Source organism: Pholcus phalangioides, unplaced genomic scaffold (genome assembly GCF_987345545.1).
Source record: "Pholcus phalangioides strain wild (caught in Gottingen) unplaced genomic scaffold, Ppha-v1.0 ptg000011l_1, whole genome shotgun sequence".
NCBI lineage: Eukaryota > Metazoa > Arthropoda > Arachnida > Araneae > Pholcidae > Pholcus > Pholcus phalangioides.
In genome coordinates this window covers 32,402,541-32,430,462 of record NW_028301604.1, presented here as the reverse complement: position 1 = coordinate 32,430,462, position 27,922 = coordinate 32,402,541, and the positions used below count along the sequence as shown (strand labels likewise).

General features: G+C 37.7%; 1 protein-coding gene across 5 annotated transcripts in view; it reads right to left on the bottom strand.

Annotated features, from left to right (window-relative positions):
• Positions 1-27,922, bottom strand: part of Pde1c (Phosphodiesterase 1c) — a 923,665-nt gene that overhangs the window by 858,044 nt on the left and 37,699 nt on the right. For all 5 annotated transcript variants that reach the window (XM_089239484.1, XM_089239482.1, XM_089239480.1 and 2 more), the window contains one exon: positions 24,556-24,760. In XM_089239484.1, the coding sequence (XP_089095610.1) occupies positions 24,556-24,760 (205 nt within the window). The remainder of the gene's footprint in view (positions 1-24,555; positions 24,761-27,922) is intronic.

Sequence of the window (27,922 nt, the reverse complement as noted above, 5' to 3'; positions counted from 1 at the left end):
TTTTCCATACTTTACAATTTTATACAATAAAACTTGTCAACAACGGCCACTGACGGGACCAAAGCCGTTCTGTTCATTACGAATATTTAATTGACTACATACTTTTAAACTACTACATAACTTTTAAATTTAATTTAAAAATTTAAATTTTTTTCTTTTTAAATATTTGCAATTATTTTAAAAAATATAAATATTTAAAATTATTTTGAATATTTATTATTTTTTTAAATTTTTAATCATTTAATTTTTTTAAACTTAAAAAAAAAAATACTTTTATTAAACAATGTTATCCACGTACGGTGTTCACTCAGGGCCGGATTAAGACGTTTAAAGGCACTAAGCACTTGAATATTTTTGGTGGTTCCGACGATATCTCTACAAGTATATTTTACTCGATATTCAGTCTATAAACTGAAAAAAAATGAAATTTTATATTTCAGAAGTGACTAATCTAAGGATGGGATTTCACTCTATAAGGTTTATGAAAGTTATTTTATAAAACTTGAAAAAAGCACCATTAAATTTATCGATTGCATTCGAGCAAATGCAACCGATCAGCTTATTGGTTGAATTTTTAAAAGAATTATTATAAAATTTTTATAGTGTAATCTGGGCTTAAGGCCGGGATCACACTATAAAGTTTTATAAAAGTTGGAAATTCAACCAATAGGCGTTTAGGCACCAGTGTAGGGCGCCTATCTGTAGGACCGGTTGTTGAGCTCCATTACCAATGATAATAACAATCAGAAAGTTTTAAATAAATAAATATGATTTATTTGGTACGGACACATAGAAATGAAGGACATCACATAACAATGGTTGCTTGCCGACTGCGAAGAAAAACATTCGATTTTATATCACAACTAGCGTTGCTAGGTAACAATCATTAGCACCAGAAAATTGCGAAGTGCGACGTCATTATTTTTCCGCAATCGGTAAAAGTTCAAGTAGAGGTCGCTACACCCCCCCCCCTAGTGTCAACGAAATGTTGTGGTCATGTATCTATCGGCGAAGTGGACATGACGACCGGAACGAGTCACAGTTGCTGGTACTGTACTTGGACGGACGGGTGACGTCGAAGGCACTTGGGTGTGCTGGTCACTTAAGAAAGCTGGGACCAACCGATCGATGGAGATTCTCCTGGATGACTCGTTGAAGTCGATGTGGCCCGTGGAAATGTCACAAAACAAGTGCTTTTATAGTACTGTCCGGCAAACGAAGTTTGACGATCTTCGATGATGAGTTTTGTTGGAGTTCACGTAATTCATCGTCACATTGAGAGTCGGCAATCGCATCGTAGTCGATTGGTGATGGAGAAGCAATAGTTGCGATGCGTGACAAAGTGTCAACAACTACATTGTTTGGTCCAGGAATATACCTGATGTCAGTAGTAAATTCTGCGATATAATTCAATTGCCGTAGTTGTCGAGGCGAAGCTTTGTTCGGGTCTTGTTTGAAGGCATACATCAATGGGCGATGGTCACTATAAATGGTAAAATGACGTCCTTCTAGTTGGCATTTGAAATGTTTGACTGCGCTATAAAGAGCAAGAAGTTCTCTGTCATACGCACTGTATTTTACTTGAGACTGGGAGAGTGTGCGAGAGAAAAAACTGAGGGGTTAGATCACACCTTCATGTTCTTGCTGTAGCACTGCACCGATAGCATTGTCCGATGCATCCGCTACGAGAGAAATGTGCGCGTTTGGTTTTGGATGAACGAGCAAAGTGGCGTTGCATAGTGCTTCCTTGACATCGGCGAAGGCTTGTGAAGCTTGTTGAGTCCAATTGAGTGGTTTTCGGCTGTTTTTCGCATGCCCTGCCAACATAGCGGTGAGTGGTCGCTGCAGGTCTGTGGCCGTACACATATTGTTGATGTGAGCGGAGAGGTACGAGATAGCGTCGAAAACAAATGTACTATTTTGTTCTGCGCTTCACATACTCGGGCAGCGAGACGAGGAGGAGAAAGAGGCAGCTCCAAGAGGTACGCGAGTCTTTCTAGTCGGTTTGTTTTTACCGCGAGGTAAAATCAGACGCTATTTGGGGATTGGTCAGTTTTCTCTCCCCTTTTTTTCCTCCTCGCTCTCTTGGAAAAAAAAGAGAACTTCTGAGGGGGGTATCATCATCATCATCATCACACCCATTTGGTTTGGAGGGGGTGTTTCGGATGTTTTTCCACTTTTGGCGCTCTCTCTTCTTTTCGATTCCCATTTTTTGTGGACCCAGTCTATCCTAATTTAAAAGTTTGACGATTGTTGTGGTAGCATTTTACGGATTAATTTACCCGTCATTCTTTTAGACGTGAATATTTTTCAAAATTTTACTGGGACTAACGAGATATTTCGCAAATTTCAGCTCATCCCATTGCGCTTTTTGCATGGAAAACTACACTATGTGCAAGAGAACTACTTTCTGACGAACGAATAGCGCTGCAACTAGGAGAGGAGCAGGGGGGGGGGTGGTCTGGTTTCCCTGGCGTAGTATCAGAAAGGCGCGCAAATTCCATCCTTTAAATTTCATCTTTTCAATTGTCCCTGAATAGCTTTTAATAAGAAACGTACTGCCATGGGACATAGGCACCAGAACATGGAGGGAGGGGGGGGGGTTATTTCAACCCCCCAATAAATTTTGTGTTGGGGGGGGCTGAGAACCCCCTTCCACAATTAATGAATAAATAATGCGGGGCACTGCACCCTTCTACATACGAACTCGCCACGGAACGACTGGCAACTTTCAGCCCTCTCAATGTTTTTCGCCTTTGCCCTGGGCTGCAAAATGTAAAGGGTGGCAAATTTTTGTCGGAAACTGGAAAACCACTATAAAATCATAAGTTATATACCACTATAAATCATTATGCAGTCGCTGGGGCGGCTTCCCCATGTCTTCCCCAAACACATCAAAACACATCACATCATCACACATCACACAAACACATCAAAAATCTTTTAGAATGAAAACTATGTATGTACTGTCTATACCAGCGGTTCTCAACCAGTGCTCTGGGGACCCCATAAAATTTGCGAATTCGGTCACGGGTAATTGAGGGGGGGGGGGCCTGGAATTTATTCGTTGGTAGAATAAATACAAATGAACATTTGCCGTGGCACTCACAGGGGGGATGTATGACAAGCTCCGAGTCAGGGGACCGTTTCATTTTGGGGGCCCTGGATGAATCTCATAATTTTCTGTTATTTATCATTTTAGAATTTGCAACAACGAAACTCCAAGATAAAGCCAGTCTGGAAGCCCCACTAAAAGTATGCGAATTGGTGTCCCGGATAATTGGTTGGGGGCCCTGGATTTTATTCGTTGGTAAAATAAATACAAATGAAAATTTTCATGGCGATCGCAGCGGGGGATGACCGACAAGCTTCCAAGTCTGGGGCCCCATAGTTACAGGTTTCACTTTGGCGGCCCTGGATGAATCTCATTCTTTTCTGTTGTTTAAAAATGTAGAATTTGCAACAGAGGAAGCCCGAGAGAGATGTCCGACAAGTCTCCAGATCGGGGCCCCATGGAAATGTTGACAGGTTTCATTTTGGGTGTCCCTTGATGAATCTCATTGATTTTTGCTGTTTAACATTGTAAAATTTGCAACACATCGGTAGCCCGAGATAAATCCAGTCTGGGCCCCACTAAAATTCAGTGAATTGGAGTCTGGGGACCCCCATGGGCAAGTTTTCTGGGGGTACTTGATGAATCACATTTGTTTTTTCTTGTTTTATTATTATAAAATTCGCTTCTTCAGTAAGCTAGTGCTTTCACATGTCCCTTTCCATAGTACGCTGATGAAGTGGGACGAAATAAACAAGATATGTTGTGATGAGAAAAGGAGGGGGGGTTGGTCGCCAAAGGCTGCAGGGGCGCAGAGCCCCTAGTATATATATATTTTAGTATATATATATATTTGTATGTATATATACCATTTTTATAGTGTATTTTCAAAAGCCCTGCTCCCCCCCCCCTCGAATGACGGCCATGGATTTGTCAACACGTTGATGGATTAGCAGGGGTTCTCAAACTGTGCGCGCCAACCTTTGTCAGGGTTGCAGCTTCGCAGTGGTCCTGACAAAGGTTTTTTAAGGAAATGCTTTGTGTGTGCTTACAACTGCTCTTCACATAGGCGTACGCAGAATTTTCTCGGGCGGGGGTTCAAATTTGTTTTTCCTTCTGGGGGTGTTTACGTTTTTCTGGCAAAATAACACTATAATCTTGGCTTAAGGGGGGGTTGGAACCCCGAATCCCCCCCCCCACCTTTGCGTACGCCAATGGCTCTTCATGAGGGAAATGAGCGGTGCGGGTGGAAAATGTTTGAGATTGAGAACCCGTTTTTAGGAAAACGGGTAAACACCGTGATGATTGCTCATCGCTTACTAACATTGTCGAAACAACATTCTGTTTTTTCTCTTTCATTTTATGGTACTGAATATCCGTTATTTCCGTGGATTTGAATTGGAATGCCGTGTGTTATAAGAGAGACACGAGATTTTTTTCTGATACAAATAATGAACATCTCACACACAATACATATCTCTGTATTTCTTACAAACTCGAAACCACTTTATTGCAGCATCCGTGCGTTCATTGAAATTGGTTATGCATAGAACATGCCGGAGAAAGGCAGTGCCGTCTAACTCTATAAAAACCAATCCGGGCCCACCAGGGCACGGCCCGGGGGACCTCAAGATAAAAAAGGCTTCACAAAAGAGAGATGTGATTGAGATTTTCAAGAATTTGCCTGGTAGAGCCTCAGAAAAATCATTTGGCCCTTGGCCCCATGATGCTCTTAAGACGGCCCTGCTTATAGGAGGAATCTATAATTCTGGGATGTCATAAATAATGGATCCACACTGATAATTTGTGATTAACGACTACGTATACATTTATCGCTAATAACAATCATTTTCATAATGATACACTGGCCATAAAAAAATTACGGTTTCATCATCGAGGGGTGTATGCAGGCGCGGATCCAGGATGATGTGTTGGGGGGGGGCGATTTTTTACAATGAAGATGTCGATCGGTGAGACCCAACCTAGTGTCCGCAGGTGCCAAACGTACTTAAAATTAAAAAACTAATAAAAAATTAATTAAGAATTAAAATTATTTAAAACTTTCAATTAATTTTCATTTAAAAAATTAATTGAACATTAAAATTAATTACGATTACATTTAATTGAAAATAAAAATTAATTTAAATGAAAATTAATTAAAAATTGAAGGCAGTTAAAAATTAAATCTAAATTAAAATTTATATTTATAAAAATTATATTTTTTCAATATGCAACATACTTATTTAAAAAATTGCTTGCAGCAACTGGTGTTACAATTAATGAATAAGCTGTTTTTGATAATAAATTTGAACGTTTGTGCCGGCTACCCTCGCAAAAAATACCGTACGAAAAAAAAGTTTGAGGTGCAGACTGAATAATGTGTGTTATAGTTATAAACATTGTAAGGAATTCTGATGCGCATTACCAGTTAAAAATATTTTTTATTAACAGTATCATGAGCAATTGTACAAATAAATAAAAACTTTGCAGATGAAAAAAGAGCAGAATATGAAAAGCATATGAAGAATTGGTATTTTAAAATGTTCCTAGAATACTACTTCTTCCTCCTTCGCTTGATAAAAATTAAGGCTCACAGTTAACCGGACAAAACAATGTGCACAAATAAAAATTCATCCGAATGTATTCGATAAATGATTTTTCCCAGCTTTTCAAGTCAAAGTAGAGAGATACTTTCCGTTTAAATTTAATTTTTTTGATCCCTGTGAAAGTATTAAACGTTTCTCTTTGTGACGTTATGATAACAATTAGGCAAAATAATATGAATAAAATAAGGATCTCGGTCAACCAGAGGAAATGAATTCTAAGCTAACTCGGATACAAGAAACCTCTTTTAAGAGAGACGGACGATCCTTGAACATTTGAAGGAAAAAACAATTATCTAAAGCCCTGACCATGGCCTCCACATCCTAGAGCGGGGCCCCTAGGCTAAAGCCTCTAGTGGGCCCCCAGACCAGACTTTTCACGGGCCCCTTTATAGTTAATTTATAGCTTAAAAAAAAAAAATGATGAGAATCGTCCCCGGCCCTGTCAGCTCCACCCTTGGGAGCATGAACTTTACGCACAACAACAAAGTACTTATCAAATAAATAGGTAGGCTACTACGCGCACACTGACAGCCCCCTTACCCGTAACGGGTCGCACTGAGCTTGCGAAAAATTCTTGTGACCGCTCAAACTTTAAACGACTTCATGCTTTCAGATAAAAAGCTGAACCTATGCGGCGCAGCTTTTGTCCTCTCATATGTAGGGTCCGTGATAAGGCAGTTTCGGTTTCAGTACAGCACAGCACAGGGTAGATGTTTTCCCTGTTCAGATTTTGAATGCCGGTGATGGGATCGGCCAAATGAGCTTTGTTTACATGATTCCAGGTGAGCTTTCTGTGGTCTGTCTCGTTCGGTAGAGAATTTTATCTATTTGCCGGCAGATCCATGTGGGGCCCTCAACTGGCTCTGCTTGTCTCGTACTAATTCATATCAGCTCAGTACTCCCCACTCGGCGCTGGACCCGACCAAAGGGACTTTGTTTCCATCCATGGGGTCCCTAAGGTGGTCCCTCTTGTTTCGCTCAATACCTTGTTTAGTATTTACTCATGATCTGCTTGGCGTATGCACTGAAAAGGTTCGGAACCGCTGCTGGAAACTCAAGCATCCAAAGCCGAGCTCCACTCACTCCAGCAACTTTGCGTGTTCACGTATACGCTTCGAGGACTTGGCGATTGGTGTAGAGAACATTAAGCAGTCTTCTTTCAGTTACTCACGTTCTATACAGTTAATTTTTCTTTCTGTGAACAATTTTATAGCACACCAAACTTGTATCCTTTCTTAAAATGAAAATAAGTACTATACACAGTAAAACACCCATTTATGACATGTCTGTATTTACAAATAATACCTTTAACTTCCTCATTTATCACTTATAATTTTCAAACGAGACGACAAAATTAAAAAAAATTACAAATTTCCAGCTTTGTATACCCGATTTATGAAAATATTTTGCGTCTGAAACCCATTTTTGTCTTCAAATAAAGTTTCCCATCCTACTACGTATAGAGTCAGGCTTTCAATAATCTCTACATTAATCCGGTGTTTTTAGGCCGGTTTTCTGCGAGCATAGAAGAGGAAAACATAGTGCGCACATGTTTATGAGCAGAAGTTTGTTATTTAAATGGACTTTTTCAATCAATTTGCAGTAATTTCGTTAACCCAGTACACCCTGGTGTGATATGTGCCAGATTAGCGAGAGTCTACTGTACTAATAATTCATATCTCTATTAGTTCTAGAAAAATTGAATTCCATCAGCCTTTTTTTTTTTGCTGGTAATTTTTCAGTTTTTCCCCTCAATTTTTTTTTTTTTTTGCAACACTGATTTTAACCATCCTCATGCCCCGTTACTAAAGACAATGGCCTATTTACAGAACTAAATGGGCTATAGCCCAGGGTGGCAAGTTCAGAAGTTCGGCAAATTTGAGGATTGAGTGGCCAAGAAAATTAGCAAAATGGGAGAAAGGCGGTGAAATTTTTATAACCCTCAAATAAACCCACCTCTGCCCAGACAGCAAGTGACCGTGTCAGTGAGTGACCTAGAGTTTGCAAGCACGTGAATGAGCAAAACCGTGACTTAGAGCAGGAGTAAGAATGTGAATGATCAAATGAGTGGCATAAAGAATGAGGGACCAGTTCAGTGAGTGGCCTAGAGTCAGCCGTCAGAAGCATATACTGGGCCCTCGGAAAAAGTAATTTTTCTGAGCCCCCTACCTGGTGAGACACGTTTACTTTTAAAATTTTAAACCAGAGGCCCCTCTGCATTTGAGGCCCCCGCCCGCGGGGAATGCGTTAAGACCATAGAGTAAGAATAATATTTTTTATATATTTATATCTTTATGATAATATATTTATATCTTTAGTCTATGGTTAAGACGGCATTGTCTAGAGTGCGTGTAAGTAACGAAACAATTACCAAAACCAGCATCAAACACGTGTGACCAAAACAGGGTGCAAACATGTAAATGACTAAAAGGTCCGTCCCACGAGAGTTTGCTAGGGGACGCTGGGTAAGATAATTAAAGTTAATAAAAGTCTTTGTCGGACATAAACCGCAAAAATAACAGCGGGCGTGAAGTAAACCGTAATTGTTCGGTCATTCACAAAGGAAGACGCTCGTCCCTCTGCCTTTGTATTGAAAGCCATAAAAATTATTGCTTCCCCGAGGCGACCGCGGATCCTGACAAAGACTTTTATTATCTTTAACTTTAATTATCTTACCCAGCGTCCCCTAGCAAACTCTCGTGAGACGGACCTTTAAAAGAGTGACTTTAACACAGGTGTACTTGCAGGAGTGGGGCTATAACATGGGATGGAAAATTCGTGGATAGAGTAGTCAAGAAAATTAGACTAGAGTGGAAGAACGGCGGTGAAATTTGTGTAGCCTACAGGCGGCAAAACCGTAAATGCGCTTCTGACTGAACATCAAAATTACTCTCAATCTCCTAACCTGAATCTCTGGTTCGGTTTCAAATAAACAACTCATAAAGGATGAAAACTTTAATTTGGAACCACCTTAGCACGAGTTTCAGAGAATTACTAATCAGAGAAACACAAATACACGAAATACTAAATGGCAAATCTTGGTTATTCGAATAGGACGTCAAGATAAAATATAAAAATGTTCTTAAATATGAAAATATAACATTGAAAAGTTATTGAAACAAGTATAGACTGTTTTCGATAACAAGAAGTAATTGACGCATATTTCAATAAAATATGTGGGTACTAATTTGTCTGCATAATTAAGAAAAATTTAAGAGTAAAAAACTTCCTAATGAAATTCTAATATTGCGCGATTTAAAATAATAAATTTCTTATTCAATTTTGTGCAGACTATATGGTTGTCAAAAACCTATTCAAAAACAGTTTTTCGCCACAGATACGTTAAATAGCAAAAACTTACTTTCATGCAAATCGGAATGATTTTTATTAATATTTAATTATGATTATCAAGTGCACAATATTAATTTTCCAATCCGTTAAATAGCTGTTTTCCGTTAAATAGCAAGTGCACAATATTAATGAACATCCGACACCACACAATCAATTTTATATAGTGGATTCCACTTATAACGTTCCTCAAGGCCGAACTCTTAGAACCTTTTCCCGCTTAGTGCGATTCATTTTCGTGGTCCCATCTTCAACTAATGCTCAGACTATAGAGACGTTGCAAGCGGAAAAACGCTTTATGGCGGTTTTTGGAAAAGCGTTATACGCGCGATCCACTTATAATGTTTAATCCAGGTACTTATTTCAAATTACAAAGACTTTAATTATTAGATGGGGCCGAGGCCTATATTTTCATAGATATTATAGAGAAGCTATGTGTGTTCAAATGCTCACCTTCTGCAGCAGGGCTTTTGAGCTACGTTTTCGGGGGGGGGGGGGCTTTGCTGAGATTTTTCATACTTTTAGGCCCCACTATAGTGAATTTCTAGACTGAAAATCAAAAAATGATAAGAATCGTCCTGAGCCCTGTTAGCCTCACCCTGTGGGGGAACCCCCCGTTAATGTCATTATCAGTGAATCCGTAAGCGAATGCAGCTTCATTCTCTGGGAAAACCCCAGATGTGCTACAAAAAGTAATAGAATTAATTTTCTTAACACCCATTTATTTTAAAATTTTTGCTTACTGAAAACAGTTTTTTTCGAAGACATGGCCATTTTTTGATCCACGTCAAGCTTGCGGGTTTCAGGACTGAATTTTAAAAAAGAGAGAGATAACAAAGGCTAGAAAACGATGATTCATCTTATTGGATGGCTTGTGCTTTATTGCGCGTTACCAAGAAAACTGAAGGGTGTAAATTTTTTTGCCTCTCTACACGAGCCCTTAGGCGCTAGGAGGTATGTTGCAGCGAAAAGGCAGCGTGACAGCTGAATCGCATGGAATCCCTGTAGAACCTTGGTGGGAATACAATTGACCCTCCTCCGGCTATGACTTCTTTATTTTTTCGACCTTACCAGCAGAAGAAATCTCAAGGTGGAACTTGGGGAACAAATTTTAGGGAAAGGAACTTTGAGAAAAAAAGGAAATTAATTAAAAAAATTAAGGATTAATAAAGAAAAAAAGTGAAGTAACTGGAGTTATGTTTGCTTGAAGGCTCTTGGGAGGGGCGATCGCCCCTTCACCTATTGTTTAAAGGCTCTTGGGGGGGGGCGATCGCCCCCATCGCCCCCCCCCCCTGGATCCGCCACTGGGTGTATGGATAACTTCTCGCTTCATCTCATTAACGGTGATATTTTGTTTAGAAAGTATCGAAATTAGCTTCTGCGACTTATAGGTATGTATTTTTATTCAGTGTCTAACTAATTCTGTTGTCTCTCTATCTTGATTGAAGTATAATTATTTAAATCTTTATACATATTATGCAATAATATTCAAAACAACGGTTTGATACAAGAAGTCATTAAAAGCATATCAGGACTTGTAGTCTTTTGAGGATTAACGCGTTTATTGCAGCGCTTCTCAACCTTTTTTGACCCTCGGAGCCCTTTCTGTTACGTGATTTCTATGGCAGCCCCAGACGACTATTTTTTATTTATTCATCAAAGTTTCTGACTTATTTTTATCATTCAAAAATATAAATAATTATTTTTTTCCAATTTACTGGGTTTTTTTTATTTATTTTCCTTGAGTGGCCGCGGAGCCCCTGGGAGTTCACACGGGGCCCTAAGGGCTCTGCAGAGCACTGGTTGAGAACCGCTGGTTCATTGGAATCCTCCAATATTGCCAAATTGATTGATTTGGCATGAACAGGCTGGTAGGGTTCCTAGTTGGCGAGATGTCACGTTTCCCGCTCAAATGCTTTTCTTCTTTACCCTTCAGAACGAATGCGGTCATTTTCACTCTCTTCCGCATCGTCAGTATGTTAGGGGACATCGATGCTGATCTCGATGTATTTTCTCTTTTGAAATCGTTCTCCTTGTTCGACTCCCCAGTATGTGTTCGACCTTAGGTATGAACCGGTGGTAGAAATTCAACAGAATTCCCAGAAATCGGCGCAAGGAAGTGGCGGAAGTGGGTTGCATAAAGTTCTTGATGACATCTACTTTGGCGGATAACGGTTTGAGTCCATTCTTGCTAATTTCATATCCCTAGAATTTGATGGTCGGGACGCCAAATATGCATTTTGACACATTTATGCACAGTCCGTATTCGTCAAGTCGACTGAATACTTCACGTAAGTGTTGGAGATGAGTTTGCCCATCTCCAATGGCAAGGAATCTCCAATGGCTCCAGCGTAAGGGATGACATGAGGTCGCAGTATCTCGTCTGCATACTTTCGGGCCGTCAAAGTGCCATTCCGAATGATATGCAGGTCCGTACGTCCGCCTATGCTGATTCCACCCCATACCATCCAACCAGCTCGTCTGTATTGTGACCTTTCACGAACGAATGCGGGGTTATTTCGAGTGCCCCTGTCCCTTCATACCAGAACACGTCGGATTTCACACTCCAGACTGAATCGGGACTCGTCTGTAAACAGCACTTGGCTCCAATCATGTTGCTCCCAATCTCGATGTTCAGCAGCCCATCTTCTTCGGGCCGCACGGTGGCGTGGGGTCAACGGAATGCAGACCATTGGCCTACGTGCATAGAGCCCTCCCTCATGAAGCCTATTACGTACTGTTTGGCTGGACACCCTTCGTCCTGTTGCCAAGAGCAACCGTCTTTGCAGCTGCGTAGCATTCTCTGTTCTGTTTCGACGGGCTGTTAACCGTACATACCGGTCATCAGTTGCTGTAGTGGCGCGTGGCCGACCTTGCCCTGGTCGACGTCTAACATTTCCTGTTTCTTGGAATCGATTCCACAGCCTTGCAACAACACTTATGGCGACTCCAACAGCGTCCGCGACACTACGTTGTGATTGCCCGGATTCCAGTGTGCCTATAACACGCCATGCCGTGGATTCCGGTATATCACGTTGTTGAGACATCCTCAAGTCACCTTGTCTCAAAAAAAAATACTGCGCAATCGAATTTCACAGTTACGGCAGTAAAACAGACATTTCTGCAACATCTCGATTTCTGCCCTTATCTCCTTTTTCTGGTTTTTGACGTCATGAACTTTGATTTGCATATGAAGTTTTCTTCTTCCGTTTCCTGCTAGGCTTTAAATTATGGATGATATCATTTTATGTTACTTATCGGTATATATCTTTGCGTAATTTTGTTAAAACCATGTGCTCCCCTAATTGTTTTGAGCAGTGTATATATGTTACGGTAAAAGCCCGAAATACTCTTGAAAACGTATACATTACGGGCTTTTACCAAGCACTTCGGTAAAAGCTGACATTTACTAACTTTCATGAAAATTAGTAAAAATGAGAATTTAATCATTTTCATAAGCTTGAAAGTTTGTCATTTATCAATCACACCGATCCTGATGCTAATTAAGTTAATAATTAATTAACTAATTAGTCATTCAAATTCATGAAAATTACTAAAAATGTCAATTTTATGATTTTTAAATTTTGAAAGCTTGTAATTGATTAATCACAATGATCTTGATGATAATTAAGATCATAATTAATTTACTAATTAGTCATTCAAATTCGTGCAAATGACTAAAAATGCGAATTTTATCATTTTTATCAATTTGAAAGCATTTATTAATCACAAGGATCTTGATGCCAATTAAGATAATATTAGCATTAACAAATTGGCATTAACTAATTCGTCAACCAAACTCGTGAAAATTACTAAAAATGTCAATTTTATGATTTTTAAATTTTGAAAGCTTGTAATTGATTAATCACAACGATCTTGATGCTAATTAGGATTATTATTAATTACCTAAGTAGTCATTCAAATTCGTAAAAATTACTAAAAATGCGAATTTTATCATTTTCGTAAATTTAAAAGCTTTTCATTTATCAAACACAACTATTCTGATGCTAATTAAGATCATAATTAATTAACGAATTAGTCATTCAAATTCGTGAAAATGACTAAAAATGTGAATTTTATCATTTTTATAAATTTAAAAGCATTTATTAATCACAACGATCTTGATGCCAAGTAAGATCATAATTAATTAATTAATTAGTCATTCAAATTCGTGAAAATTACTAAAAATGCGAATTTTATAATTTTTATAAATTTGAAAGCATTTATTAATCACAACGATCTTGATGCTAATTAAAATCATAATTAATTAACTAATTAGTCATTCAAATTCGTTGAAATTACTGAAAATTCGAATTTTAACATTTTTATATATTTGAAAGGGTATCGCGTCAAATCATCGCCAACAAATCATCGCCCGTCAAAACATCGCCATGACAAAAACATCGCACGTCAAAACATCGCCGTGACAAAAACATCGCACGTCATAACATCGCCGTGACAAAAACATCGTTTCAAAAAGACATCGGATATTTTTAATTGCGCTTCATTATTTTATTAGTGCTTTATTCCTTAAGATTATACGCTATCGCATATTTTTCTGAGATTTTATTACAGAAATAATAAAGGTACAGGTGAACTTGGCTAATTCGAATATCAGGTATTCCCTTTGAGTTTCTTGCAAAAACTTGAATTCAATGTTGAAATTACTTGTTTAATTCGATTCCCCCCCCCCCCACCCCCAACGTTTTGGATATATTCGATGTTTGATGCAGATAATATGTCATTTGCAAAATGTCTCTTATATATGTGTGTGTTATTGCCAAAGCCCGAAGTTGTCCAGTTCTTGAACTGGCCGGCACAGTTGAAACGTCCATTGTGCGAATTTCGGACTTTCGTTAAGCTTTGGCCAGTCCCTATATGTCGATCATTATATAGGTATTCTGATTTCTTTGATAGTTAAGGTTGCCATTATTATACGGTTAGCTTTGGATAATCATAAGTGGTCATAATTATCACAAAAAATACGTGAGGATGACTCCGAATCATAGGAATCGATATATAGGGACAGTTCAAAGCCCGACGAAAGCCCGAACTTTGGACATTGGCCGGGTCAACTGGAGAACTTCGGCAATAACATGTATATGCATATACAGAGTGAATCCTATTCTGCCAAATGAAAGGTGGGAGGGGGTGATAGAAAAATCCACGTGGAACATGAAACACCCTTACAACCCACCCTGTCCTATCTTGAACCGTTTCGAGTTATGGTGGATAATCGATTATGGAAAAAAATACCTCAACAAAAAAAAGACCTACACGCAAACTAAGCGCATGTTTGGGAAGAACACAAAAATCCTGTAAAGTGACACTAATTTCATCGAAATGTCTTGATTAAGTTGCGAGCGCGAGCGTGTTGAAAGATAGGCGAAGTTCAGAATCGAATTGTCGCCAAAATTTTTAATCACCAATTCCGCAAACACTCTTGTACCTACTAGAATTGGTTACATTTATCAAAAACTTGTCCACTATACCAGCTTTCGAAAGAGCCTACAATAAACAATATTGGTGTTCTGGTTCAGGAGAAATTTAGCCTTTTGTTTGCAGTTTGATGAAGAAAACGATAGTGAATGGTTTATTAATTTAACGGTTTACCAGAAAATTCGTACCCCTTTTTTTTGGAATCTGGAAACCATATTTCCGTGATGGGGTGGTGCGAAATGTCTCCCCGGCTGAAAAAGCGCCTAATAACGGCTCTGGGTACAGATAATACAAAATTCAGGGATGATGTCACTCTCCGCTTATCCATACAATGGTTATTAACAGCTAGCTGATGCGAAGATATATTGTGGAAAGAGAGAAGCTTCAACTGTCCTTGCGGGGAATCGAACCCACGACCTTTCACTCTCCGGGTCAAAGGACGTGTTCAGTGCACACGAGCTAAGGAAAGACTGAGATAATCGTTGCCTCTGTATAGTCTAGGGTGGTGGCTCTCAACCGGGGGCCCCAGGATATTACATCCAGGATATTATTGTTGTTCCGTGGAGAATGTGCGAGCAATCTGTGAGGAAAGAAATCAGGTAACGATCAGGAACTGTGATTTTGTTGAGTTCTCTATAGTCTCCACACGGCCTCCAGTCACCAGATTTCTTTTGTACTAGATGGAGTGGAATGGACCAACTGCTCTTCGAAGGCTGACAAAGTCCTTGTTGCATCATAAACTCGAACTTTTTTCGCGCGACTTTGAACTTTTCCCTGGAAAGCCGTCGAGGTCGGGCAAAAAAAGGTGGACCTGTAGTCTCAATGAAGTGCTTGATATTGTGCTCTTTAATTTTCTTATTTTGAATGTGTGGACGGAGAATAATAGAAAACTGTTTGACTACATCCCGATATGACAATGGTAATTGGTCGATACTACTCAAGAGAAAAGATGGAGCTGCGATGTCTCTCGCAATGGAACAAGTAGTGGATAGCAGGGTTTTTCCATGGATGAGACGATGATGTTTGCTATCGACTAACAGGTTGAAATGCGATAGAAAATCTACACCAATAATTTGTCGGGTTACGTCGGCTATGATGAATGGCCAAGCAAATGTCCTTCGCAGGTTCAAATTAAATGTTAGAAGTTTGGTACCGTAAGTTGAGATAAGGGAACCATTGGCGGCTGTAAGTGTCAACTTCTCGGGTTTTTTGTGGGTATTGACGACAGTTCGCGGGATGGCTGACACATCAGCGCCCGTGTCGATCAAAAAAGTCCAGTTGGTAGAAGGATCGGCCAGTATGACTCTGTCGACGAATTGGCAGCCGTGGCCTTGGCCGGTGGACGACTGCATTGTTAGTTTCCCGGTGAGGTTTTGAAGGAGCAGGGCTGTTGACATCTCTTAGCCTGAGCTCTGAAATTGGTGTGGTAGAAGCATAAGCCATTTTCAGCTTGTTTGTATTGGGCTCAGCTGTGGAATCGTGAGCGAGAATACCGTTCGCGATGACGGAATCGAGATCTAGGCTGTCGCTGTGAAGTGTGACTAGCGGCCTTCAGCTCACTCAATTCTTTGGCCAGAGCTGCGACTTGTTGCTCCAGTGATTGGCTGGCTGCGTTCTCAGGTCGACTGGATGCTGAGCAGATATTTGGAATGGTCAACTCGGCGATTTTATCTGCCATCGAAGCGAGTTGTTGAAGACTTTCGCTCGAAGCAGCTAGTATAGCTTGGACGTTAGGGGGGAGTCGCGCTAACCACAACGATTTCAGCAAGTCATCACTGAAGTTACGTCCGCAAGCAGATGCGATGGTTTTTGATTTCCTAGTTCTAAACCTTGCAGTAGCGTACGAATTTTCGATGATTCGCTCTCCGCGTAAACCTGAATCAAACGTGTCTTCAGCGCGTCGTATTTATTCTGCTGGGGAGGTTCTAGTACTAAATCTTGGACTGTCGATAAAATATCGGCATCGATACCAGCAATAGTGTGGTTGAACTTCGTTTCATCGGCAGTTATCGCTGCGATCGAGAATTGTGCTTCTAGTTGGATAAACCACAAGTTTGGATTGTTTCTCCAAAATGGAGGCGGCTTTATAGCGACGCGGTCGACATTCGGCGGATTGTCCATTTGGAACGGATGAAACGATTACTCGCTTACCTTGAGAAGCTTGCGGTTCGAAATCATGGCGCTGTTCGAAATCACGTCCGGCGTCACCAGTTTAAGCACCCGTGTGGTGCACCAGTGTAGGGCACCGGTGTGTAGGGCGCCTATCTGTAGGACCGGTTGTTGAGCTATATTACCAATGATAATAACAATCAGAAAGTTTTAAATAAATAAATATGATTTATTTGGTACGGACACATAGAAGACACATGAAGGACATCACATAACAATGGTTGCTTCCGACTGCGAAGAAAAACATTCGATTTTATATCACAACTAGCGTTGCTAGGTAACAATCATTAGCACCAGAAAATTGCGAAGTGCGACGTCATTATCTTTCCGCAATCGGTAAAAGTTCAAGTAAAGGTCGCTACAGGCGCATCGGTTGCATTCAAGCAAATGCAACCGGTGATCTTATTGCTTGAATTTTTCACGTTTTATCAAAGAGCTTCTACAAAACTTTTAAAGTGTAATCCCGGCCTAAGGCTGGTATTACACTATAAAACTTTGATAAAAATTCTTTTATAAAACTTGAAAAATGTAACACATCTGTCACATTCGAGCGAACTTAACTGATCCACCTATTGGTTGCATTTTTCAAGTTTTATAAACGAACTTTTATAAAACTTTTATAGTTTAATCCCGGCCTAAGACAGAATTGTGATGTGAATATTTCTAAGCACAGACATTTTGAAAGTCTCCACCCCCCCCCCCTTTTTTTCTACTTGCAAATTCTTTTTGATATCTCCTGAATTTTTTTTTTTTTTTGGAACATCGATGTTTTGGATGTTTTTGGATTGGATTTTTCGAATATTGGGTGTTTTTGGAATTTTTCTTTCATATTTTTCCGAAAAGATAGATTTTTTTCAAAATCTTTTAAAATATTTGAAGACATTTTCTTTCATCCACTACTTGTGAGAATGAATTGGAATCATCATCATCAAAAGTAAATGGAGGAGGAGCCGTGTCAGGTGAGTAGGGGAGAAATGGTGGATCTGGAACAATGGGTGCTCCGCGCCTGCTCCGCACTTACAATGGATGCTCCGCACTTCCTCCGTACCTGCTCCCATGTGATAAGGGAGACTGCGATAAGGGACACTAGATGGCGCTGTGATCTTTACATTTTTTATTGGGGGTCGTTCTTAAATTATCATTCCCACGAAAATTTCGTGGTCACGTCACGTCAGGGATCTTTCCTAAATTAAATTTTTTATTGGGGGGTTGTTCTTAAATTAAACTTTTTTTTATGTCATTAAATTATCGTTCTTACTTTTTTATGTAAGTCCTAAAAAGTTTTCTTCGAGAGGTTCTTTCCTGTTAGCACACGAATTAAATCCCCAAAAAGTTTTTATTCTCACTAAGATATTTTTTTAACACTTTAGCTGTAAAAAAACAATAACACAAAGGAGCAATAAAATACGCTAACCCGTGAAGAGGTCATTCCTTTGGAAAACATTTTTAGAGGGATCTTTCTTAAATTAAACTATCGTCTCTGATGTCACACCACTCCTAACGCATGACGTCAAGTCTGAAAGATTTTTTTTTCACGAGGGCCATTCCTAAAATATCGTATGTAATTATTTTTTTTTTCATAACGTGAAGGGGGTCATTCCTAAATTACTCTTCCCCTAAAAAGTTTCCAACGTCATTAAATTATCGTTTTTTTTTTCTTACTTTTTTGAAAAAGAGGTTTGATGATTTTAAAATAAAAATTACTTTTTTTCAGCCACATTCTTAAATTAAACTTTTTCTACATTACCTTTTTCCCTAAGATGAGTTTAGATATTTTTTAACACATTAAATTATGAGTTATAGTGTGATTTAAAAATGTTCGATGAAAATTAATTAATTCTGATTACGGGTGGTTCCTCTGAACTAGAGTAAAAATCCGTTTTAATGTACTCGGGTTGAGTACTTTTACACATTGTAGTATTCGATTACGGTGTAAGTAAAAAATAATAAAATAAATAAAGAAAGAATTATATAGCGAAGATTCTTGAACAAAAATTAAATATGCAATATAGTTAACTTACATCAAGTTTCATCCTCTTACGCCTTACATACAAAACATCAGATGATGAAGAATATGAAGACATGTCTCTGACTCAGCTAATTTCAAATAAGTATGAGAAAAGAAAGTGAACTTTATCATGTATTCGAATATGCGGTGGAGTGATTAATTAACATGTGATAATGCGTACTACTTTATCTTTCAGTCACGCTGAACATTGTCATGTATGATCAGTACGCGACTTTATCTATCATGTGATATACAATCAAGAAGCGAACTTTACATATAATAGAGTGATATATGCATACTTTTGTGTATGTGCTCAAGAACTAAATCATCAATTGCTTATACCACTATCGGGGAAAGAGGATATTCATAGCATATTTCAATACTAACTTAACCAAAAATTGTAGTATATAAACTGCTAGGTAGACGCAATTCTTTAACTCAGTTAACTCACTCGCTTGGATAGCGTCTCACATCAACTTGGTAAGAAATTTTCTATAACTATGACTTCTTGTGTGTTAGATTTTGAAGGGGTTATGCTTAAAACTAAGATATATGTTGTCAAGGAAATGCTCAGGGTCAGCAGTAATCTTCGTAATATTAAATGAGAGGAAGGTCTTTTCGCTTACGACCTGATGAAAATACCTCTCACCACCGTTAATAACAGATATAGCTGTATTTACGTGATGGAAAAAAAATTTATAGAGCTTCAACATAGAGACAGTGGAAGTCTTAAACTTCATTAATCATTGACTTCTTACAGGTTTCATCCTCTGCAAAAGGGTTATTATGTTAGAGGCAAGGTCATAGCATGCGACGAATGGCTAGGTGTAAAATAGTTAAAATATATTTAAAAAAAAAGAAAAAGCAGCACTTTTTTTCGTTAGCGTCGTGTCGTGATCTTCAGTGGTGAAGTGCGCGTAATTATTCGAGAATTTTTTGAACGCGATGGACTCATGCATCCGGGTAAAAAAATGGAGTGACTCTTTCTCCATACGTGTGGGAGTGTTTGAGAATCGAATTCTGTTGCCGCATCAAACTTCAACGCGTCGGTAGAACTTTTCTAGTGTCAGAGAACCTCATCGTGGACTACAGTGGTGATGACGTTTTCATACAGCCTCTACATCGCGGGGAAGATAAAACTTTTAAATGCTCCGAAAACCCCCTCAAAATATCTTTTCCTGCTACCGAAACAGTCTTCTGGAGTGAGCACGACAAACCGCTTCATACCGTGGTCAGTGAGTTCGTGCAGAAAATGCTTTGCGTTCAATATCTAAAAGTATGTGTGGGCGAAATGCATACTAAAGGGACTAGCTCTATGGACATCACTGACATTGTGGCTAAACTGGTAAGTGAACAAGTTTATCTTAGCATCGGAAAAATAATTGACTGTCTCGGTTGTGCTCAGGGCTATGCAAATCAGCTGGGTCACGAATGTCTAGAAATGTATGATAACTTAACGTATTATAAATATTTTGACAACGCTTTAACTCTAATTGACTTTCGCGAAGTCGCAAAGACTCTGATAGAAAATTACAATGTCGCCGAAAATTGTTTTGATGCTATCGATTTTGAGAATTTGAAATGTAAAATTGAAACATATTATCTGAATAAATGAAAACTTGATTCGCATAACATGACTCTGCATTTCATTGTTTCTTTGTTTTATTATTTTTTTACAGCTAATTTGGGAATCATAATTTAATGTGTTAAAAAATATCTAAACTCATCTTAGGGAAAAAGGTAATGTAGAAAAAGTTTAATTTAAGAATGTGGCTGAAAAAAAGTAATTTTTATTTTAAAATCATCAAACCTCTTTTTCAAAAAAGTAAGAAAAAAAAAACGATAATTTAATGACGTTGGAAACTTTTTAGGGGAAGAGTAATTTAGGAATGACCCCCTTCACGTTATGAAAAAAAAAATAATTACATACGATATTTTAGGAATGGCCCTCGTGAAAAAAAAATCTTTCAGACTTGACGTCATGCGTTAGGAGTGGTGTGACATCAGAGACGATAGTTTAATTTAAGCAAGATCCCTCTAAAAATGTTTTCCAAAGGAATGACCTCTTCACGGGTTAGCGTATTTTATTGCTCCTTTGTGTTATTGTTTTTTTACAGCTAAAGTGTTAAAAAAATATCTTAGTGAGAATAAAAACTTTTTGGGGATTTAATTCGTGTGCTAACAGGAAAGAACCTCTCGAAGAAAACTTTTTAGGACTTACATAAAAAAGTAAGAACGATAATTTAATGACATAAAAAAAAGTTTAATTTAAGAAAGATCCCTCTATGGAGTGTTGTGTGACATAAAAAAAATTTAATTTAAGAACAACCCCCCAATAAAAAATTTAATTTAGGAAAGATCCCTGACGTGACATAAAAAATTTTTATTCTAAGAACGACCCCTCTCTAAAAAAAAAGTTTTCGTGGGAATGATAATTTAAGAACGACCCCCAATAAAAAATTTAAAGATCACAGCGCCATCTAGTGTCCCTTATCGCAGTCTCCCTTATCGCATGGGAGCAGGTACGGAGCAAGTGCGGAGCAGGCGCGGAGCACCCATTGTTCCAGTTCCACCATTTCTCCCCTACTCACCTGACACGGCTCCTCCTCTATTTACTTTTCACCAGTGGCTCTATTAGAAAATCCCAGTACCACACAAGGCCCTGGTTGAGAATCATAGGCCTAGATGACGTTTTAAAAATTAAAATAATGACTATTTTATGACGTCAATTCTGAGGCATATTAGGAATTCTAACTTCTTACTAAAACGTATTTAACAACTTGATTTTACTACTTGGGATGTTTAGTAGTTCCTGATGAGTAGAGCCCGGATTATATGCAAATGCATATGAGCATATGCAATTGCATATTTTAGCATTTTTTGTCGTTAAAGCATATAAATGCATAAAACTACATAATTTTCGAAATAAATGCATATTTTCATCAATTTCAGCGGATTTCTTTGAATTTTTCTAAGTATGTCGTCTTTTTCTCTCTCTCTCCCCTCATTTATATATATATTTTTTTCGGCAAAGAACACTGATCTCTAGAGAAGGGTATATGTCGTACCGCAACGAAGAGAGGATAAGAGAAGAAGCGGAAAAGAAAATTACCATTTTAATTATTTATATTTTTTAGCTTTTTGGGGTGTCGGTCTCTCTTGTCTGCAAAGAGCAATCCATCACTTGTCAAAGGTTCAAAGTGAATGGTGACCATATGTTCCGAAACGGTCGTTTTGACTTCAGGGGGTGATTTAAGTAAATTTCATAGATGAATTCTTTTTTTTTTTCACTCGTTAAGAAAACGCCGACTCGACCAATACCTACACGAGGAGATACGTATCTATAGGAGGTATTGACTGGACCCGAGAAAGACGCCCAGGCTCTGTACCTGGAAGCACTTTGTCCCCCTCCCTGTGAGGAACTCTGGCATCTCCAAAGCCTCCTAGAAGTGTTTAGGAGGCTTTGGCATCTCTGGCGAACGCGGAAAAAAAGCCGACGATTAGCATACACATGTTAGGCGGCAGAGGACAATAGACGGAGGATAATTGTTCAAACTTTCATGAAGAGGCATATTTCATCTCACCATAAAGAAGCGGGTTTCTTTCTTATTTTCGTATCTTTTGATGTTTCTCGGAAAAGGAAAAGAAAGAATATTTGTGCCATTCTATTACTATTCTAAAAATATTTTAACAGTACAAATGAAAAAAAAACAAAAAAAACTGGCGACATTTTTCTGGTGGCAGACTCTATATCACCACTCCCACCATTTCTTAACTACATAAGCCCTAGGTTGAAGCCACGAAGCCATTCACTTATTTTTAGTGGGATTTTAAATGCGAGATAAACATATATATATATATATATTCGTCCACTTCTATTTTTCTATACTCTACTGGCGTAAGCAAGTCGTGTTTTCTTCTTCAGAGATTTTCTTCGATTTTTTCTCGTTAGTGACCGCACTTGGAAATGCCTAAAACGAAAGGATGCAGAAGCGATTTGTTAAGAAAATGGATTTCCGAAAATCCTAAAGATTTGACGAGAGATGGACAAATAATATATTGCAGGCTATGTGAAAAAAATATTGCTTGCGAAAAGAAATTCCAAGTTGCCCAGCACGTGAAAACGAGTGGACATACTGCTAGGAAAGGAAAGAGTGAACAACATTCTATGCAGGCTCTGTTGACCACCGTTTCAACTTCGCAGTGTGAAGGGAAAAACGAATTTTCAATGGATTTATGCAATGCTCTGGTAGGAAGCAACATTCCTTTCTACAAACTAAACAATGTAAATTTTAGAAATTTTCTAAAAAAGTACTGTAAAAATCAGAATGTCCCAGATGAATCAACCGTTCGGAAAAATTATTTGGAGATTGTGTATGATCAAGTGGTCCAGGAAATTCATAGTGATTTGAAAAACAGCCATATTTGGATAAGTGTAGATGAAACCACTGATGCTTGTGGTCGCTATGTGGCGCATTTGATATGCGGAAAAATGGATTTTAAAGGGCCATCTCGACCACATTTGCTCGCATGCAAGGCTCTTGAAAAAGTGGATCATTCTGGAATCGCCAGATTTATAAATGATTCTTTGAGCATTTTATGGCCGAAAAGTGATTCCTCCTGTGAAAGCATCCTTGCTTTTATCAGTGATGCTGCCCCGTACATGGTGAAAGCTGGAAAAGCACTCAAAGTGTTTTACCCTAACCTTGTACACGTGACTTGCTTAGCTCATGGGTTGCATCGCATTGCAGAAAAAGTTAGAGAGCTGAATGTGCCCGTGAACAAAGTCATTTCATCCGTGAAAAAAATATTTGTGAAAGCTCCATTGCGATAAAAAGTGTACAAAGAAACATGTCCAAACATCACCCTGCCACCTGAGCCTATTTTGACTAGATGGGGAACGTGGGTGGAAGCAGCATTATTTTATTCTGAAAATTTTGATAATGTGAAAAGTGTGGTTGACTCTTTCGATAATGATTCGTCTGCCATAATTGCCGCGAAAGCGGTTTTTTCCAGTGAAACGCTGAGAAGAGATTTGAGTCTAATTCAAACACATTTGTTTTGGTTGCCGAGCAGCATAATTAAATTGGAAACCCGAGGTCTTTCATTAAATGAAGCTATACAGGTTGTAAGGAAAGCTCAAGAACGCGTTTTAGACATTCCAAATTCTATGGGAGAGTCCATAAAAGAAAAATTGGAGATGGTGTTGGAGAAAAACTGTGGTTTTCGGACATTACAAACAATTAACAGTTATTTGAATGGGGAAGATGTCCAATTACCATCTGAAATTCAAGAATCTAAAGCCAAATTTTATAAATATTGCCCCGTAAGCTCTGTGGACGTAGAAAGGGCATTTTCTGCGTATAAGATTCTACTGCAGGATAAGAGACAGAGCATGACTATGCAGAACATTGAAAAGCATATCGTTATATATTGCAACAGGAATTATGCTACTTGACGAAGTAAGTTAATATTTTTGTATAAGAATATTTGTAATTATTTCTTAATGACATGCAGTAAATCATATGGGGTTTTTCGAAAAATAATTTTTTTTTGCGAGCGGAATTAGCATTTTTTTCCTTTTTTAAATATGTGTTTTGGATTTTTTATTGCATGGTTATTCTTTTAAATTGTAGGTACAATCAATGCAGCCAATTTTACTGCGTATTTTTCCATTTTCAATATCATATTTCGGTTTTTTTAGTGCATATTTTCTCTATTTTTAATGCATATTTCAACGTTTTTTAAGGCATATTTGCATATTTTTAGTGCATATTTTGCCCTTTTTTTAGTGCATATAATCCGGGCTCTACTGATGAGCATTACCGCCGAATTAGTTTTGTTTGGGTGACTAAGATATTAAATAAGATACAGTTATATAAAAAATGTGTTCAACTCTGTTTATATTTTTTTCCCCTTTGTAAATGTTTTACCTCTCTGCAGCTTTGTTACACGCTTCTACAGCATCAACCGGTGGTAATCGCTTCTCTGTATGATCAATACTATCGTATTCTTGAGCATGCGTACGAAGTAAATGTCCTCCTCGGGGATTTACTCTTCGTGCTACTGATGAATTTCCAGTTATCACTTGTTCAGATAAATATCCTTCTCCAACACTCATTTTTCCTCGTCCGAATCCTGAAAAAAGTCGCAGAAATAAGTCACAAAATTTCGTAACCTTCGAAAAGATGCATATTTTATGTGAAACTAGCTGTTTCCCGTGGCTTCGCTCGTGTGGATTTGGTAATCTGAAAATTACTCGGCGATGACTCCCCCATAAAACATTTAAACCTTTCATGACGCTCTTGGGGGGTGAATTTTCAGAAATCCCGTCTTAGTTGGTATCTACATTACAAAATATATTTATATTATCTATATATACAGGGTGATTCAGAAAAGATGGGAAAAACTTTAAGAGGTGATAGTACACATCAGTACAAACAATGCTGTGGTGTTTGGTCAGAACATGATAACTCCAAAAAATGACTTTTTTAGCTAAAAGTACCACTCTACATAAAAAAAATTCCTCTTTCGTTTGGTATATTCATGATATCTCCAACAGTATCACAGCCTTCTCTATAGCAGTGATCTGAACTTGCTATCTGCCAACTTTTTGTATTAGATTTGGTCAGAACGTGACATGTGCACTTGTCATGTACTGACCAAACCATTTTCTATATAGTATTATCCGAGTGAAGACAATAATAGGGAGTTATCGTGTTTGAACCATATAAAATATAAGTTGAAAACCTTTGTTTGATACATTGATGCAGTGCTACCAAAATTCAAATGAAAATAATTCGTGGCAACATTGACACACACTCACTTGCATTAAATTTATAAGTTTAATGCCAATGTCGCCAGAATTGGTGTACATTATGTCCGTCTTTTCCTTGTGTGCTCCGCGCGAGCATACACGCATATACTCATGTTTAAATAAACTGTTTTGTATTATTTTTAAACCGTGCGTTCTCATTAAATAGCGGCAGGTTTGTCGATCATAACAGTGGTTTTTTAGTGGTAAATGTTCTAGTCGGTTTAACATTAACAATGAGTTTCCTTTCTCGTGGTAAAAGAATGGTAGTAGCTGCCTTGAAAGAAAACACAAAGCAACAATCGGTAAGTTTTCGTTTTCTTTCATTACTAATATTAAAAACAACAAAACAGAATCACATTCCTTTAAAGATTACACATTTCTAAGTGGATAAATAGGTTAATATTCTGTTCTCAGTTAATAAGAAATAATGTTAAAAACCAAATTAATTACTACTAATAGTAATAATATTTATAATTATGTAATAATAATTTTAGACCAGTACTTTATTATTCTAATAGGCCTATAACATTAGAAACAGAGGAGAATTCTCTATTATTTATGTACTTTTTATTTTCTAGGAGTCCAGACAAAAACAGTTCCTGCAAAATGAAAAACAAGGAGAAGTAAATAGAGCTGTTCCCTCTTGTTCAAACACGAGTAATGCAAAAATCCTTCCGCATTGTTCTTGGATTCAGATGGTGAAGTAAGTGACGATAATGACAACATTTCAACCAAGTGCTGATGATACCACTGAAGACGATTTTGAGATAATTAAAAATTGCAAGAAGACGCAAAAAGCCAGTAATGTATTGTCACAAGCTTATGGTACTGAGAATGGAGTCTGTTCTATTCGAAAAGTCTCGATTCACCAATCCTCCTAAACTTCTTAGTAAGTATAATCATCCTGTTGATAACAACAGGCCATTGTTTTTTGTTATTGACACTGTGCATTTACTGAAAAACATACGAAACAACTGGCTTAACCAGAAAAACGCAGAAGTTGCATTTTACTATCCTCCCTTCAATAGCAATGAAATGTCTCCAGGTGATAAATTGAAAACAGCTTCATTCAAAACCCTGAGAAAATTACACGAAATTGAATCATTGAATGTTGTCAAATATTGCCATACCATAACTAACAAGTCACTTTGTCCTTCTAATTTAGAACGACAAAATGTCAAGTTAGTATTGCAAGTATTTAATGCACATACTGTAGAAGGTTTGAAAATTGCAGGCTCAGTTTATGATTTGTTAAACTTTGAGGAAACTTCTTCATTCATCAAACTTATTACCACTTGGTGGGATATTGTAAATGTTAAAACTCCTTTTAAAGGCATTGCAAAAAGAAATGAATTTCAGCAACCACTCATGAACTTGCCAAGTGATACAAGATTAGAATTTTTGCAAAATTTTTCTTTGTGGGTGAATAAATGGAAAACATGCAACAGTGACACTGGAAAATTAAGTAATGAAACTCATTTAGCTCTGTCACACTCAACAGACGGCTCTAATCGACATTGTCAAGTATTGCACAGAAGAATTGCAAATGTCTTACATTCTTACTGGAAAATTTCAAACTGACTCATTAGAAGAAAGATTTGGTTTATACAGACAGTTGGCAGGTGCACAATATAATGTCTCTTTAACACAAATATTTGATACTGAAACTAAACTGAGAGTACGAAGTCTTCTTCCCTTAACTTTAAATTCACATTTATATGGGGATTTTGTAGTTGACAATTTCAGTACTGAAGAAAATATAAGTGCACCACTTATAGATGATGATGACTCCAAACACTTCAACTTTTTGGTGAACTTGGATGATTTAGAATGTACTGATGATTTAAATATCATCCTAATATCATATATTGCTGGGTATTGTGTCAATGTTTGTTTGAAAAAGCTCAAATGCGAAACTTGCCAAACTTGACATTCTAATTACAAATAATTCAAATGACATAGAATACCAATTGATAGAAAATATGGGTAAAGGAAGATTAAAATATCCATCTAATGAAATAATAACTGTTGTAAAATTTAATTATGTGATCATCACAAAACTGTTATCATCTGTATTTGAAAAGGAATTCATTAAATGTAAAAACCACCGAAATGTAGCTTGTAATGTTACGTTACGAAACCTACGTTTATCAGAGATATATTTGAATTCAGAATGTCATAAACATAATATGTATGATGTCATCAAAACTATTGTTTTTTCCTCAACAAATACTCTATTGAAAAATTATTGTAAAAAAGTCAATGATGATTTGATTAAAAAAAAAATTGCCTGTAAGCAAAATATTAAATTAAAAACAAAGCAATAATTTTGTGTGCATGTAAATATGTGTCTGATTATGTATATTGCGTGTTGTTTAATAAACGTTTTTGATTAAAAAAATTTGTGGTTTTATTTTGGAACAAAAAAATTCAAAGTGTTGCATTTTCATAGATTATCAAAGGCTGCTTTAATTATTTTTATT